Source organism: Quercus robur, chromosome 3 (genome assembly GCF_932294415.1).
Source record: "Quercus robur chromosome 3, dhQueRobu3.1, whole genome shotgun sequence".
Classification (NCBI taxonomy): Eukaryota; Viridiplantae; Streptophyta; class Magnoliopsida; order Fagales; family Fagaceae; genus Quercus; species Quercus robur.
Window position 1 is genome coordinate 47,851,966 of NC_065536.1, and position 17,848 is coordinate 47,869,813.

General features: G+C 35.6%; 1 protein-coding gene across 3 annotated transcripts; it reads right to left on the reverse strand.

Annotated features, from left to right (window-relative positions):
* Positions 1-10,758: 10,758 nt before the first annotated feature.
* LOC126718131 (sphingosine-1-phosphate lyase) lies at positions 10,759-16,786 on the reverse strand. 3 transcript variants are annotated; one of them, XM_050420206.1, is made up of 15 exons: positions 16,480-16,786; positions 16,352-16,397; positions 15,814-15,965; positions 15,640-15,699; positions 14,271-14,495; positions 14,039-14,180; positions 13,750-13,800; positions 13,415-13,506; positions 13,168-13,294; positions 12,849-12,864; positions 12,160-12,267; positions 11,995-12,049; positions 11,635-11,781; positions 11,180-11,258; positions 10,759-11,056 (listed from the first exon to the last, which is right to left on the reverse strand). In XM_050420206.1, the coding sequence occupies exons 1-15, from the start codon at positions 16,680-16,682 to the stop codon at positions 10,934-10,936; spliced, it is 1,626 nt and encodes a 541-aa protein (XP_050276163.1). In that variant the 5' UTR covers positions 16,683-16,786; the 3' UTR covers positions 10,759-10,933. The 3 variants fall into 3 exon arrangements, with proteins under 3 accessions (XP_050276163.1, XP_050276164.1, XP_050276165.1); XM_050420207.1 differs by lacking the exons at positions 16,352-16,397; positions 16,480-16,786 and adding an exon at positions 16,110-16,232; XM_050420208.1 differs by lacking the exons at positions 16,352-16,397; positions 16,480-16,786 and having other exon boundaries at positions 15,821-15,971.
* Between the last annotated feature and the right edge of the window lie 1,062 nt (positions 16,787-17,848).

Genomic DNA, 17,848 nt, shown 5'->3' on the forward strand with positions numbered 1-17,848 from the left:
ATTTTCACAATTATTGAAGTGTCAATTTTTTAAAAGTCAAAATAAAATAATAAATAAGAGACTGAGAATTACTACCATCTAAAACTCAACATACGTGAAGAAAATTTTTGAGATGCTAAATTTAGTGGGAGTATTTTAGACATTACACAATAAATACTTTAAGAATTATAAGTTTACAATACGATTTAACTAAGAGAATAATAACATGACATATTTGCTATTTTCCAAAATATTAAGGAAAAAATTGGTTGATTTTAAAGTTTAAGGAGTAATGCTATGTCCACAATATTTTTACAATAATTTCACAACAAATTTTATGCGGCAAGGAATTTTTGATGGATAAAAAAGTGATATCAGTAGTGGCTTAGTTTAAAACCAATAACAACTTGTCATTTAGAAATTGTTCTAAAAATATTATGGATGTAGTATTTCTCTCAAATAAAATAAAATAAAAATATCTATTCGGATCCTAAAAATGAAGTTATTGTGAAAATGTTGAGATATTTTGTTGTATTCTTAAACTTCTTTTTTAGTATAGTCAAATTGGGTGAGCCAAAATTCACAGTTTTACACAATTTTATTGTATTGTCTTTTTGTTTTCTTTAATGCATAATTTTAAAACCAATAATAATTTTTCATCTAAAATTTGTTATGAAAATTTTATGGATGTAAATAATAAAATATCAAACTAAGACCTACCACAGCTGGAAATAAAAAATATTGCGAAAATGTTGTGACATTTTGTTGTGTTCCTAGAATTCTTTCTTGTGTGACATTTTGTTGTGTTCCTAGGCTTCTTTTTTTGTTTAGCCAAATTGGTGAGCCAAAATTCATTGTTTTAGGTACAATTTTCTTCAATTGGCTTTTTATTTGTTTTTTGTTTTTTTTTTTTTTTAATGCACGGTTAGAAATGGTTAGCCCAATTTAAAACTGGTAACAATTTGCCACCTAGAATTTATTATAAAAATGTTGTAGACGTAACATTACTCTAAAATAAAATAATAAAATATCATACCAAAACCCACCATAGCTAGAAATAAAGGTATTGTAAAAATATTATGACATTTTGTTGTGTTCCTAGCCTTCTTTTTTGGTTTAGTCAATTTGTTGAATCAAAATTCATTGTTTTATGCATAGTTTTTTTAGGTTGATTTTTTTTTTAACATATTGTTTCAAGTTATAAAAAATAAAAAAATAAATAAAAAACCTTGTTTTACACACACACACACACAAATTGACGAAGTAGCACTTTCCTCGTTTATGTTTGTGGTAGTTTCATTCCCCCCCTAAACTAAAGTTGAATAATTCCCACTTTTATATTTTGTAAATGAGCATATACTCCTTGTGGGGCTAGTGGATTCGCGGCCCAGTCCCACTCTACATGGGGGCCCAGGCCCTACGGCCCACGCCGAGGAGAGCCATTGCCGAGGACAACCTCCTGCTCGGCACCCCACGAAATGCCTGAGAAAGGGGGGAAGCTGAGTTCAGGGGCAGGGTAAGGGAAAAAACTACCAACATCATAATATCAAGCCCTGTATCTGACAAGTCCACGCTCTAAAACCATATCCTGTAACTTCCCCAACGACCCCAAACCATACTGGAGTATGGGTTGACAGGACAGGTCTGCACCCCGAAAAAAGGGTGAGACTTACACGTGAACTTGAAGTAAGAGAAAAAACGCGGATATAAAAGGAAGAACTCCCCAGAAACTTAGGGACACTCTCTCCCCCAGGGAAAAAAGGGGAGAAAGGGAATAATACAAGGATTTTTGGACTGCGTCCGAGGACGAAGGTCCTACAATCCGTTCCAATGGAGGGCTTAGCTAGTCAAGCCAGGCCCGCCTGTACAAGAATTTTCATGGACGCCACGATCAACCGTCCACCTGTGCCCAATGTCATGCCATTCGAGCCCACACTCTACAAATCATATTGTTGGGGTCCATTGTATACGAGCCCAATGTTACTCTTGGGCCGTTAAACAAATCGTGTCCCTACAATTAGCGCCGTCTGTGGGAACGGCTTGCGCATTGGCTCAGGCGGCGATGGAGTTAAGCTTTTGTCGAGCAAGGGTCTATGAGGATGCCTTTATGACCGACGACACATTGTTGTTGTTCCAACATAAGTTCCCACTAGGGGCTACGCCTCGCAGTGCCAATGGCATGGGCAAGTCTAGGGGCTTCAAATATCAAGCTAACTTCCCCCCACCTTGGTCGAGGAGCTAACCTTCGGAAAATAAATAAATAAAGAGAAAATACAAGTTTTGGACAGAACCAAGGCCTTGTATGGTCCTCAGACTCAAGCCTCTGGGGAATTCAACTACTTACAAGAAAAATACAAGTTTTGGACAGAACCAACGCCTTGTATGGTCTTCGGACTCAAGCCTCTGGGGAAACCAACTACTTACAAGAAAAATACAAGTTTTGGACAGAACCAAGGCCTTGTATGGTCCTCGGACTCAAGCCTCGGGGGAAACCAACTACTTACAAGAAAAATACAAGTTTTGGACAGAACCAAGACCTTGTATGGTCTTCGGACTCAAGCCTCTGGGGAAACCAACTACTTACAAGAAAAATACAAGTTTTGGACAGAACCAAGGCTTTGTATGGTCCTCGGACTCAAGCCTCTGGGGAAACCAACTACTTACAAGAAAAATACAAGTTTTGGACAGAACCAAGGCCTTGTATGGTCTTCGGACTCAAGCCTCTGGGGAAACCAATTACTTACAAGAAAAATACAAGTTTTGGACAAAACCAAGGTCTTGTATGGTCCTCGGACTCAAGCCTCTGGGGAAACCAACTACTTATAAGAAAAATACAAATTTTGGACAGAACCAAGGCCTTGTATGGTCCTCGGACTCAAGCCTCTGGGGAAACCAACTACTTACAAGAAAAATACAAGTTTTGGACAGAACCAAGGCCTTGTATGGTCCTCGGACTCAAGCCTCTGGGGAAACCAACTACTTACAAGAAAAATACAAGTTTTGGATAGAACCAAGGCCTTGTATGGTCCTTGGACTCAAGCCTCTGGGGAAACCAACTACTTACAAGAAAAATACAAGTTTTGGACAGAACCAAGGTCTTGTATGGTCCTTGGACTCAAGCCTCTGGGGAAACCAACTACTTACAAGAAAAATACAAGTTTTGGACAGAACCAAGGCCTTGTATGATCCTCGGACTCAAGCCTCTGGGGAAACCAACTACTTACAAGAAAAATACAAGTTTTGGACCGAACCAAGGCCTTGTATGGCCCTCGGACTCAAGCCTATGAGGAAGCCAAGTACTTAAAGGAAAAACTACATTACATGGACCTTAGAATCTATCCGAGGAAAACTCTCCATTAACAATTGGGTTAATTCCTAAACTGCATGGATTCTCAAGTCTGCTCTCGGATCTTCAGCACCAAAGGGATTGTTGCAATATAGAGCAACATGTTGCCAAAAACACAATCGGAGTCCCCTACTGCTCGGTCATCCCCTCGGATGAATCATTTAGAGTTTATCATTCTCGGACGATGTTCTCGCACTTATTCTAGAATATTCAGCTGTTATCTTGGTTGGTTTCCTAAGTTTAACTTACTATGAATTATCGTTATTATGCCTGGAAATGTCGGTAGATTAGAAGTAGTTGGATTATGTTTCAAGGTTTCCTGCTCTAAGTATCATTGAAGAAAAACACACACGGAACACACCCATTCACAAAGTAGTGTTGCAAAAAAGAAAGGTATCCAAAACAAGTAAATAAATTTCCCTTTTTATTAAAACAAAGAAATAGTACAGCGTACAATGAAAAGCTGGAATCAGCTTATATTAAAGCTAACTTCATAATCGAAAAGAAAGATACAAGAGAATAAGATAAGGCAAAGGAGGTAGTACAGAAGAGAGGTTGGCTGCTAAAGCTAACTACATAATCGAAAAGAAAGATACAAGAGAATAAGATACGGCCGAAGAGGTTGTACAGAGGAGAGGTTGGCTGCTGCTTCGAGACTTTGTTCTTCCTCAATACTTTTACATGCCCATAACTCAGGCAGCAAAAGAACTCAGCTTGGGGCCTGCACCGTTGAAGAAAAGGTGCAGGGAGAGCCCAGCTTCAAGCTAGCGCAGCTGAAGAAAAGGTGCAGAGAACCCAACTTGAGGCCAGCACCATTGAAGAAAAGGTGCAGGGAGCCGGAAGTTGAAGAGCCTACACAAAAATTTGCCTGTGACAAGGCAGATGGTGGTGATGGCGGAAAACTTTACTTCTGATGCACCTAGAATCTGGTGCGACCAGTACCTGCTTCGGATTTTGACTAAAAGAAGGAGAAACACCATTTCCCCCTTTGTCAAGACGGAGTATTTTCTTGAATCTGTGCCTCCCATGCCCAGACCACGCTACCTTGAGTCTCGGAAGGACCCGGCGCTTTTGTGGCAGAGGGAGTTCCTCCACCCCAACCCGCGCCTCAAGCATATTACACTAAGGGTGGATAACACCGGATACGGAGACTATGATTATGGCTTAGGGATTATGGTTTGGGAGGAAACTGAAGGATTTGAGTGTAAGTAAAGCGACCTCCTCTCCTATTTATTTAAAAGACCAGGAGGTGGCATTTAATTTACGCAGAGTTCCAAGGAACGCTACAGATAAAATGGTTTCGGCTCAATTTCCAATGCCACCTGCAACCATAAAGTTAAAGGATTCTCGTGAAGGCGCGTCTCGAACACTAGAACGTCAAAGGGTACCGCGTGACTGAAGACTAAAGAAGTGCCTCTTAATCCGGTGCACTTCCTATGTAAATGGAAAAGCCCAAACATCAAAAAGTACATAATCAGAGTGAGTCATGATGTGAGCCCAGCATTATCAAAATCCTCATCCCCAACTAAAGGTCGGGCAGCAGGATTTTGAGGGGATATTGTGGGGCTAGTGGATTCGCGGCCCAGTCCCACTCTACATGGGGGCCCAGGCCCTACGGCCCACGCCGAGGAGAGCCATTGCCGAAGACAACCTCCTGCTCAGCACCCCACGAAATGCCTGAGAAAGGGGGGAAGCTGAGTTCAGGGGCAGGGTAAGGGAAAAAACTACCAACATCATAATAACAAGCCCTGTATCTAACAAGTCCACGCTCTAAAACCATACCCTGTAACTTCCCCAACGACCTCAAACCATACTGGAGTATGGGTTGACAGGACAGGTCTGCACCCCGAAAAAAGGGTGAGACTTACACGTGAACTTGAAGTAAGAGAAAAAACGCGGATATAAAAGGAAGAACTCCCCAGAAACTTAGGGACACTCTCTCCCCCAGGGAAAAAAGGGGAGAAAGGGAATAATACAAGGATTTTTGGACTGCGTCCGAGGACGAAGGTCCTACAATCCGTTCCAATGGAGGGCTTAGCTAGTCAAGCCAGGCCCGCCTGTACAAGAATTTTCATGGACGCCACGATCAACCGTCCACCTGTGCCCAATGTCATGCCATTCGAGCCCACACTCTACAAATCATATTGTTGGGGTCCATTGTATACGAGCCCAATGTTACTCTTGGGCCGTTAAACAAATCGTGTCCCTACACTCCTATTGTTACTCTCTTAGTTAAACCCTAATGAAATCTTATAATTCCTAAAATATTTCATTATGCAATGTCTAAAATACTCCTACTAAATTTTAATATTCCAAAAAATTTCTTATTTTGAATATTATGTAGTAGACTGGAAGTCATGCTTGGAAAGTTAGAATGATGATATATGGTGTTCTATTTGTTACCTAGAGAACACTAATTTATTAGGTTTAAATCTTCTAGACTTATAATTTTATCTAATAGAAACTTTGATGATAGATGTCTTTTGTTCTTTTGTTCTTTTTTTTTTTTTTTTTTTTAATTTCTTTTCCTACTTAAAAGAGTGTTCATTAAAAATAAGTAAGCTAAACATCGTAGTTAGACTCATAAAATAAGATGATAAAGAATGAAGTATGAATAACAAAATCTTCATTGTAGAAGGTTGCAAGTATTTAATTTGATGAAGATCTTCAAAAAAATTGTAGTATATATCATCATTCATTGCAAAAATTTAAATATTGTGGAAAGATGATGACATTAATTATCATTCTTTGTAGCATTTTTTGGTGAGTAGATATTACATTTTGTAAATAAGTTCCAAGAAATTGTCATAGTAAATAGATATTCAAATAGCTATTTTAAAGTAAAGTATATGATTTCATACTTCTTCAACAAAATTAAATTTATATTAATTTTCTCACTAAAGGGGTAGCACGTGCCTTGCACATGCAACCCACACTAGTTTATTAAAAAAGCACAAACAATTTCATCCTTAGGCTTTGTTTGGATCTATAAATTAGGAGGAAAGGAAATATGCTGATTGAACGCTTTATTTTTTTTAAATATATGTAATGCCTCATTGATTGAGGCGCGTTCTGTTTCAGTAATTCTAATAGCTGCCTCAGTTGTGTATGTTCTCAGTCAGTATAATTCATTTGGTTTTGAATCAATTTTCCAAGAGAGAGAAAGAGAGACTAATCATTAAAAACATAAAAGATACTCGCACAAATGTCAGTGTAGAAGAAAGTTCCACTAATTTTAGGTAGCTACAATAAGTATTGGTTTGGTTCCTAAGAAAGCGCAGGAAAATTGCAATGGTTTTGTTGACATTAAAAAAAGGCTTGCCTGAAGAAGGAGTAGGCTGAGAGTCTGTCTCTCTGCTTACTTTTGTAACTTCTATTGTTCAATTTTGTGTCTATTTGCCAAATGGAGAAGAAGCCTTAGTCACAGACATAGGCACAGTGCAGATTTCTTCCACTCTTACACTTACTAGAGTTTTGTGTGTTCCTTCCTTCAGTTTCAATTTGATTTTTATCAGCAAGCTTACCAAGAATCTTTATTGTTGCCTTCTTTTTCTTGGGAATTGTTGTTTTATTCAGGACGTTACTCAAAGGAGCACGATTGGTCTGGGTAAAGAATGCAATGGGCTGTATTTGCTGCAAGATTCTACTCCTCACACTGCTCTTGTTGTCAATGGTCATTCTTTTTCATAATTGTGGCATAGTAGGCTAGGTCACCCTTCTTATTCTAAGTTTTCCTTGCTAAAAGATGTTGTAGATGTTTCTGCTTCCAATAAAGCAGATTGTTGTGATATTTGTCACTATTCCAAACAGAAAAGACTTCCTTTTTCTTCTAGTACTCATGTATAAACTAAGCCTTTTGAGCTAATTCATTGTGACCTATGGGGTCCTTTTGCTACTTGTACTCTTGATGGATTCAGATTTTTCTTAACTATAGTGGATGATTTTACAAGATGCACTTGGGTTTATCTTTTCAAACATAAATCTAATACTCAATTTTTACTTCTTCAATTTGCAACTATGGTTAAAACTCAATTTGATAGTCAAATCAAAACCATTAGAAGTGATAATGGTACTGAATTTCTTCTAAAAGAATTTTTTCAATCCAATGGTATTTTGCTTGTAACCACTTGTTGTAATAATAGTGAATTTTTAGGAATGGTAACCTTAAAATCACCTGGTAGGGTTTTTGCTGTGTAGGTTTTCCCCATTCGTAAACAAATCACAGTGTCAATTTAATTTCCGCTACATTTATTTAATTGATGATTTGTTTGCGCTACCACATGTTTTGCATGTTAATTGAATTAATTAATTAACTTGGCTAAATCAATTGGTTTATTTATCACAATGAGTCAATACATTTTTGGCCTATCAATTTCGATGAGAAATTTGTTTTACAATTGCATTTTTTTTTCCACTATTAGAGCTCTCTCTCTCTCTCTCTCTCTCTCATTTTACTATTAATCTCTAACCTTATTCTTTGATTTGTTTTAATACTTTTCATGTTATATATTGTATTTTTTTAATATGGAATTCAAGATTGAACTATATTTTTGGCAAAATATTTGTTTAAAAACTGTTGTTATTATTTTGATGTTAATGCAAATATATTTTATTTTAGTATTTTGATTACTGGGTGATTTTTTTTGGACAATCAATTAGTGGGTGATATTTAATTTTTTTTATTTCGTATAACTTTTGTCCAATTGTGATCCAAATGTTTATTCATATTTGCATGATTGTGGAATTCACAATGTATATGAAAGTTTTTAATAGTTATGTCAAAATTTTTGTATCCAATATTTGGGTTATAATTTTTTATGTTCATCCTTAAATTATACAACATTTTCCCTTCATGTTTCATATAAAAAGTTTTATCTCCATTTTATACAAGTGCAACTTCCTAAAAAAATGGTTACATATTGTTTTATATATAATCATTGAAACTCACTACTGAAATACATGGTAAAAATTAACACTCTACATTTAAAGGAAAACATTTTTTTAGATGTTTCATTTTCCCAATAATTTGTATCTCATTATCAAATAAATTTTACTATAATTTATTTTTCTTTCCTTCACATTAAGATTAATATAAATATTGTAATATTAAAATTTTGTATATCGTACAGCCTAAAATTTTATATAATAGTTGTGCGGGCCAAAACTCAAGTTAGGAACAAGGTTAAGGTCACAACTAATTTGTATTATGGGCTAATAGTAATTCATAGCGGGAGTTTTGAATAAGAACACCAATCATTTACGTAAAAACCATGTAAACAAGGTATATTAATTAAGTTAAGACCACTAAAATGTTCCAGGAATCCTCTCTTTCCCTATACAATTCTCTCTAGAGTTTTCTCTGATCTTTTTTGTGTGTGTCCCTCATTTTGCCCTTATCCTCCCTTATATTTGCCCTTCTTACTTCTTTAGGATGTGTTGTCCCTACGTGGCTGGATAATTTTCTATCCCATCAGGCTCTTCCTTCCTCATTTTCATCATGTATGGAGACTTTTGGGCTTCTTGCATTGTTTAGGCTAGTCATTCACCATTAAATGCAACTATGCCAAGTAGGGGGCTTTCATTAATGTGGAGGAAACTGTAGATTCATTGAAGCTTCCACAAGCTTCCTCAAACAATCTCACATCTTCTAGAATTCTTCCTTGGAAGCTCGGAAAGTGATTTGTCTTTATTAGCTTGACATGGATCTTGACTTTGAATGTAGTCCTTGGTGAGTTCATCCTCAAATCTAGGGTGGCGCTATGTCTAGTGCATGGTCCAAGGTTTGGTTATTTTAGGATGGCTTAGTCTTAAAGTGAGCCAGCCTATAATGGGCTTATCTTTGCATATGGCCCAATATTATTCGGGTTTGGGCTCCGTAAAACCATGTTCCTACAATGATCTTTCTAATTGTTATATAAATAATGTTATGTTAATATATTAAGAGATTTTCGTTAACATTTTATGTAATATTATTAATTCAAATAGTATAAAAAAAAATTATTCATTGTTTCACTGATAAAGCCTATTGATTAGCCACAATTGGAAGCAAAAAAAAAAAAATCTAGGATTATAATTATGTTTTTGTTAAACTGTTAATTTTATCTAATATTTTAAATAACAATACTTAAGAGTTTCCATGCATCACAATAATAATAATTACGGGCCTAGCACTAGCAATTTGGTTTTTTTGTGAAGCTCATGTCAAATTTATTATCAAGTCCATAAACAAGTCTAGGTCCAGCTTATTTTGTATCAAGCCCTAATGTTCATGAGTTTATTCATAAACAATTTTTTTTGCTTGGGTTTGGCTCATTAATTATATAAACCTACAACTAAGACTTAAACTTAACTCGTTTATAAACAAATAAATATGAATAAGTTTTTTTATTGGATCAAGTCATGAACGACTTGATTCATTTACAAGCCTAATCTTAATCATCAGAGGTGATTTGTTAATGTTAGGTAAGTGCCTTGGTGGTTGATTTGATCCACATAGTTGACCAAATCATAGAAATACTAGGACTTAAAAAGTAGCTAACTAGGTCTTTCGTTTTTGTGATGTGCGGCAAACGTAACCACAACACGAGTTAATCTTGCTCCTGATATGTGCAGCCTTAGTTTCTCAAGAGTACACACACAAATTTGGCCTTTTGCACACCATATTTAAAGAATAAGAAATTCTTTTGGTGTACTAGTTGAGATGACAGAGAGCTCTTTGCATGTATTTGATGTTTGAGTTTTGTGAGCATCTTTTGTGACACATTTGTTATCTCCCTATATTCTTAGTGAAGTTTCTCCTCAATGTCTCTCATAGACACAAGCCTAAAGACGAACCATATAAATTTTTGTGTTCCTGTATGATCGTTTCTTCTATTTCTATTTCACATAAATCCACTATCAGTGGAGACACCCAGGTATCAAAGCATTTTATAGTTGAACAAATTGGTATAAGAGTTGTGCTTTCTTTATTTGGATTGGGGGTCATTTAAGTTTTGCAGAGTTCTATAATTTAAAATACATATTACGAATCTCTCATATAAAGGATATATTTTTAAGTCGAAGTCATTCTTCTTCTTCTTCTTCTTCTTCTTCTTCTTCTTCTTTGAGAAAGGAAGTCATTCAATTTGGGTCTCTACGTGAGCTCGAATTTGGATCAAATACTGTATATTAACAATCTGGCTGGGCCCATGGCCAACCCAATCCCTCCCTCTCTAAATTTCCCTCTATTTGATTTGATTTATTTATTATTTATTACTCTTTTTAGTTTTTTTACTACTCAGTAGGAAATTTTGAAATCCGGACCCTAGCACTTCCAGGAAATTTTCTTCACAAATGCTAAAGTGATCATAACATAGCAGATGTCTTGAAGCATTATACAAAAATGCAGGATGCTGCACACAACTTGAACAAACATTCAAAGAAAGAATACCATGTAAAAGTGAAAGATATCAAATGGAGAAAGTTTATACAATTATTGTTATTTTTTGGATAAATTGGAGAAAGTTTAAACTATTATTATCATTATCTTTTGTTTTACAATTTAGCCAAATAATTCTTGTACAAATCAAAACTTAGAGAAACAAACAGAACCAATCCCAGGGAAGGCTACTAGCATGTACCATCCATATAATTAACCAACAATTCCTGGATCATGCCTCTATCTGGCATTTTCCCTGCAGCACCATATACGGGAGCTAGCCCTCCGCTTATTGGACCCGGATTTTCTTTTACCTGAGATCAGTACATGTTTATGCCATTACTCAAGTAGTAAAAACTAAATGAATTCAATTCTCAATAATGGGCTCTGATCAAAATGACAGAAGGGTAAGTATTTCACAGGTAAGAACAACTTACAGTCTTCACAGATTCCGTCAAATCCCTTAGGAATTCCTCAACAATTGGTACATGTTGAAGAGTCAGACACATGTGAATGCTGATTCAGCACAAAGTAATACAGATTTCAGTATTTAGAAACAGACCAACTCCAAGCTAAGAAAATGTATTTACCATATAACCGTAAAGTTTTAAGTCATGAAAAGACCAATATAGAGTAAAAGACATTCAGTGTAGCCAATAAAAGAAATGATCCACCCATTAGGATCGTCCAAAAATTCAAATTCAAAGGAAAATTATTTTTACACCCTATATCAGTAAGTTGAGCACTGACTTGTCATTAGAATTGAACATTTTCCCCCAGTGGAGAAAGAACTCAAGAAGGGAGGGGGGAAGCTGCCATAAGACTATTTCACAAAATATATGCTTCAGTTTTATCTTTTCTTGTGTTAAAAAAGTTGATATACAAATGCTACCTGTTGGGTCTTTGCAGTGCATTCAAATGCCAGCCTTTGGATGACATTGTATCATTAACTTCAAATATATCCACAACATTAGATCCAAATGCCACAATCGTCATGTCTGGCCTTCCAATAATAAACAACTCAGGAATTTCCTCTATCCTGTACATAAAAAGGCTGTTACTTTCAAAGTCAGAACAATACCTCCCTCCTTCAAAACTGAAGAGGGAGAAACAGAGTTGAAAATAACAGATACCCCTGCCAAGAGCCTCATGGCTATGTGGTACTGTCTGGTCTACTCATGGGAAGAACTTGGGTTCAAAATCAAATCCCCTCCCCCAGTTGTTATAAGGAAGAAGAAAGAAAGAAATATACCCCTTTTGTAGCCTCTTTGATACTTCCATGATCTTTTTCGTGTTCTCCAAGTACCCTATAGAATTTTGGAACAATAATCAGCACACAAGCCAAGCCTTCAGCACATTCCAGTTAGCAATGTTACAAAGCAAACACCTCCTAGCTTCAGGTGTTGCATTCTCTCACCTTCTTCCCCCAAAGACATCATTGCTGCCCAGGCCCCAGCAATCAAACCACCAGGCCTGCTCCCAGCAATCGTGGGAGATACGTACAACCCTCCTGACCACTCAGTAACTGCAGCATGGATAAAATCAAAAGTGGGAACAACAATTCATTACCAAATAAATCAGTAAGGGCAGTTGTACAGGATTTTATAAATTAATTCCACCAACCAAGTAGAACATGTTTTGCTTGGTACAATACTCTCTTTGAAAAACATCAATTATGCTAAGACCTGCTTCAATCTCCACAATGGCTTTTGCTTATGAAATGCACAAAATGGCCCACATTTTTTAAGCAATAAAATTGCTATAAATAGTTATTAAATTTGCATATAATACTTAAATAATCATGCAAATATCATGGAAAATTAGCCTCATGCTTTAATAATGCATGTTTTCTATGATTTATATTCAAATGATGGAGACACCACTATAGTGTATAATGTTCACAAATTCTTTCCATATTGTCATGCAAGCCAAGAGCATTCATCCAGTGTGATTTTGATCAAATCATTATGCATCCATGAGACCATTTCAACACAGACTTGTTGAAAGTCCCCCAAAGAGAAAAGAGGAAAAAGTCAAAGTATATATACGTGAAGACTTGACTTACAAGACTAATTTTGTTTTTTGAATAAAAGAATTTGTACTTACCAGCAACAAATTGGTGCTGTTGGAAAGAAGTAAAAAAGCCAGCATTTCCACCAACCAAGATGCCATGAAAGAAAAGCACATTAAAAAGAATTCAAAATCAAGAAGTAAAAATAAGAGTGACAGTAAATTTTTGAACTATACAAATGTAATAAAGAATAATGTATATACACACACACATACATACTAGGAAAATAGATAAAAATTAAGGCAAGTAATTTGGAATTTGAAAATTTTGAAATGGAAAAATGAGCGATAGAACTCTCTGTCTGCTTCCTGTTCAAGATGCAAACTACAGTTGTCTAAACAAATGATTGATTACCTTTCTGATATCATGATTTTTATACAGCACTACACTTGTTCCTTTGGGAGCCAACCCATATTTATGCACATCCACTGATATTGAGGTCACTCCTTTAATAGTAAAATCAAAAGGTGGGATTGGGTACCTGAAATTTAGGGTTTTAAATAAATAAATAAAAATGAAAATAAAAATTAAAGGTGGAAGCAGAACAAGCAACCATCAAAAGATAGACTGAGCTAATAAAAATAGAAACAGCCTGCCATACCCAAGTTTACGAGCAAAAGGTAGTACAAAGCCACCAAGACAAAGGTCAACATGGAGACAAATTCCGAAGCTAGTAGCTAATTCACCAAGATCCTATGAAATAAATTTCCACAATTTGTTCAAGTATTTAGAAATCCAAAATTTAAAAGAGACAATAATTTTTGTTAATAGTTAGCTACGCACACACTCATTGGATTTTGAAAGACCTCACCCTCCATCCCATTATTGTAGAAAGAGGTTGTAGAAAGAGGAAGCACCAGTTGAGCCAATAAATTTACATGAACAAGTTAAGGTCACATGCTTTTCTCATCATTACTGATAAAGAAAAATACATACCTCAATAGGGTCAATGATACCATGAGGAAACCCAGGCGCAGATCCAACAATCTGCAAGATCAAAAAATTCTGGTTGGTTCAAGTGGCAAATGTAAATTTAAGTTGGAAAAAGCCTACTCAGACACACAAGAGGGTACACCAAGAAATTTTGTATTTTGGGCCTTTTTCTTTGGGGAAGAGGGAGCGGGGTGGGCATCACTTTGATTTAAAAAAAGCACCATCATGGAATTAAGAAGAAATAAGCAAGACTAACAAAGTAAAATCAGAATATAGTCTACAAGTGTCATACAAAAATGGTGTTTCTGTTAATACGTCGCCTAATAGCTTTGACATCTGCTTGAAATTCTTTATTCACAGGGACACGCCACAGCTTGATGTTAAAATATTGTGCAGCCTTGTCATATGCTGAGTGTGCAGATTCAGGAATTATCCTGTGCTTGGTAAGAAAATCACACACATAAATAACTTCCAAATCAAGAGTAAACTAGCAAATAACCAAAGAATTGGAACGTTATCAATACATTTCAGGTTTTGTAATTCCCTTCTTAGTTTTCATGTAGTCCCGTGATGATTTCACAGCTAATAGTATGCTTTCTGTTCCACCTGATGTCATGTTTCCACATATTTGTCCTCCTGAACCCTTCTCTTGACTGCCAAGTAGTGCAGCCGTCATTGCAACCACTTCTGCTTCAAATCGTACTACACTCTGGAATACATCCAAATGCAATGGATTGGTATGTGCAAACCTGAAAAGCAAATCAAACCAAGTAATGATGAGAGATAAAGGGTGTGTGCACAAAATGGCGTGGAAAGGAACTGATCTTATTGGATTCATCATTGCAAAGCATATGGAATCCTAACTGTGAGGAAAAGAAAAGCACCATTGAACACATATTGGGCACACATTACCAGGAAAGTGTCAACTTAAATGACAGTCCTGATTAAATTAAAAGGTTCAAAAGAAGTCAATTTTTAGTTTTATCATCCAAACTAATTAATTTATATTTTATATCACAGAATGAGTATTTCGAAGCAGAAACTACAAAGTGATTTTTTGTTAAAATTCACAACATTTTCTTATGTTTCAGAAGAGGGTATAGAAGGGATTATACTTTTTTCTTTTCTTTTCCTTGGTAAAGTAGGGAACCTATCTAAAGAAGAGCCCTTTGGACTCGCCTCTAGACCTAAAAGCAACTGATCCCACATGCCAAAATCCATTGCCAGGTGATTCAGGAGGATTCACCCCTGAGCATTCACTTTTAGCGGGCTAAGCCGTTTATGCTTACTGAAAGGATTATATGATGCCAAAATATAAGATTTAGTTTATGCTGCTTAAGAAATCTGCATGTCCAAGCATTTAAGAAACTGCAATTCCCTTGTGCAAACAAGGAAGCCACTTTCACAAAGAGAAGCATTCAGTGAAGAGCTGTTTGGATCTTTCTTCAATCTTAAAAATAAATATAAAAAATAAAAATTGGAACTTTCTTCTATCCAGCACACATGTAGAAGGTATAAACACAGAGTACATATAAACTATAGAGTCTGACAGTTGTATTGTGCTTGACATTTGAGTAGAAACCAATTCTTGGTATGGGTTAGTCTGAAGAAGACACTGGCATGACTGCCAGTAGAGAAGTCACTCAGTTGCAAAAGGATAAGCAACAAGCTTTAGCTATGACACCCAGTGCAGACTCTCTAAGTTTACCTCCACCCTTGTTTGCAATTATTATGTATCATTATTACATTGTCTGGGGCAGTTTGTAACCTATAAGGACTTGTTTATGGGCCACCACAAATACAGCACATATTACATTTGGGAGTGAGCATTAAAAACTGAACATATAGAAAGAGAAGGGGGTTATGTACTGTTATGTACAACATCTTACTAACATTGAACATGCCTCATTAATTACAGAAAAATGCCCTTCAGATTCATTTCCTCCAATGTACCTGCAAAAGAACCCATAACTTATGAAGCACAACTGCAGAAACCAGAAATCTAATTTGATATTTTTATGTAAAAGAACAAATACAAAAAGTCCATGACAGTGGTAACTAACATACACTGTACCAGAACATTTTCCTTGCCAAGCCACGTCATTTCTTTTCTCATCTTTCATTTTCTCTATGACTCCAACTCCTAACCCTGCCCTTGGCAACTCCGTCCTCCAAGCCGCTCGCTTCGATTTACCACCAGACTGTAACTTATCCACAACCTGCTCATTCAACCAACCATGAGTCCATGACATCCACAAAAGCATTCAATTTTCCATTAAAATAAATAAATAAGTACTATATTGATTCAAAACACGCAAGAAATCGATGCTCATTGATCAAGGAAAAAGAAAAATAGTTCAGACCGTCGGATTTGGATCCAGTCGTCCAGGTCCTCTTATTCAAGCTCATTTCATTTATTGCAGAATAACAATTTGTGTAATTTTCATTTACATAAACAAACAAAGAACACGAATCAAATAAACACACGATGACACACTTAAATTAATTAATTAAAACTGAAAATTAAAAAAAAATTATTAAAAAAAAAGAAAAAAAAAAAAAGAGAGAGACAGAGAGAATAAATTCTCATAAATAATATTCTGACCTTCTGTTTCTCGGCATCGATGTAATTCTTGACACCAGGAACCAACCTGTACAATATTTTCTTTTTTCGAATTAATAATTTAATAAATCCAAATAATTTTGCTAGTGAATGAAAAGTAAAAAACATACTTGATGAGGGTCATGAAGAAGCCTACTAAGGTGGCCTTGAGGCCTCGTTGGTGAAGAAGAGTGAGAAACGAATGAAGCGTGCAAGCGACGAAGAAGGCGAGGAGAGGAGCGAGGAGCAGAGCCAGAGGCTCGTATTGGGATAAGAATGAGTTCGCGGAAGCTCTGAAACTAATCAGAAATGATTTCAAAGAAGAAGAATCCATAGCCAATGTATGAATACTCTTTGTTTATTTGTGTATTGAGAGTTGAGAGAGATGATGATGAGTATGTATATTATTGATAATTGAGGTTTTACTTTATTTGTTTGTTTGTTTGTTTATTTATATTTATTTGTCGCGTGCACGTTATGCACTTCGATTTCGGCGAAGGTTGTGATGTTTTGTTGCGGTTGGTGTGTTGAGCAGTCCTGAGCTTCTTTCTTAGTGTCTAGACTCTAGTGGTCTGGTTATTCTCATTGACTTCGTTATATTATTACAATATTACTATGAAAAATTCTAGAAAAACATAAAATCACGCAACTTGCACGCAACTATTTATGCGACCGGCTGTGAATGTCGGAAAAAAAAGTGATGAGTCATGAAAGTGATCCGCAACTAATTAAAAGTTGTGGCAATTTATGTAATACTATATAACTTCTTTATTATTGTTATTATTGTGACTCTGTTTGTTTCAATGATGATATTTTCTTAAAAATAAGTCATTTTTTATAAAGTATTTTCTATAAAAGTATCTTATTTTTCTATGTTTGGTAGCAATTTTAAATAAACTAGTCGTTAACTCGTGCATATGCACGGGAATCTACCTATTTGTGAGGTAGACTAAAATAATTTTATAAAATATTAAATTGATTAAAAAACTACACCATTGCATGATTTTCTCTTGTATGACTTCAATTTGTGTTACAATTTGATGAGGAAGCCATTGCTTGAACGTGCCATGACTTACAAAAAAATTGTCAAATAATTTCAGATACTACAAACTCAAATTCATATATTAAAACTTCTGAAAGACCAAAAAATATTAAAAAATAAGATGATTCACGGCTTATAAATTATTGAAACAAATATATATATATATATGACTAAACAATAGAGAAATATAAGAGAAAGATGAGTTACATTTAAAAGAATAATCCATGACTATAACTATTAAAATTTGAAAGGAATCAAAAGATTCAGAGCCTACAATTCTACAAATTATAGATAATATATATGTGTATGTGTGTGTGCATGCGCGCGCACGCATGTGTGTGTGACTACACACCAAAGAACTGTAAGAGAAATATGTGTTACCATTAAAAAAATAATTCAGATGTTAAAACTTTTGAAAGGAAAAAAAATATTAAAGAATCATAAGATTTACTTCCTAT

Bases quoted from the DNA above. Each gene is read 5' to 3' on its own strand.
- LOC126718131 (XM_050420206.1), bottom strand. From the start codon at position 16,682: ATGGATTCTTCTTCTTTGAAATCATTTCTGATTAGTTTCAGAGCTTCC. The intron at 16,398-16,479 runs GTATGTTTTTTA...AATATTGTACAG, and splicing joins TTCTTCATGACCCTCATCAA to GTTGGTTCCTGGTGTCAAGA. The intron at 13,295-13,414 runs GTATGGCAGGCT...CCTAAATTTCAG, and splicing joins CCTTTTGCTCGTAAACTTGG to GTACCCAATCCCACCTTTTG.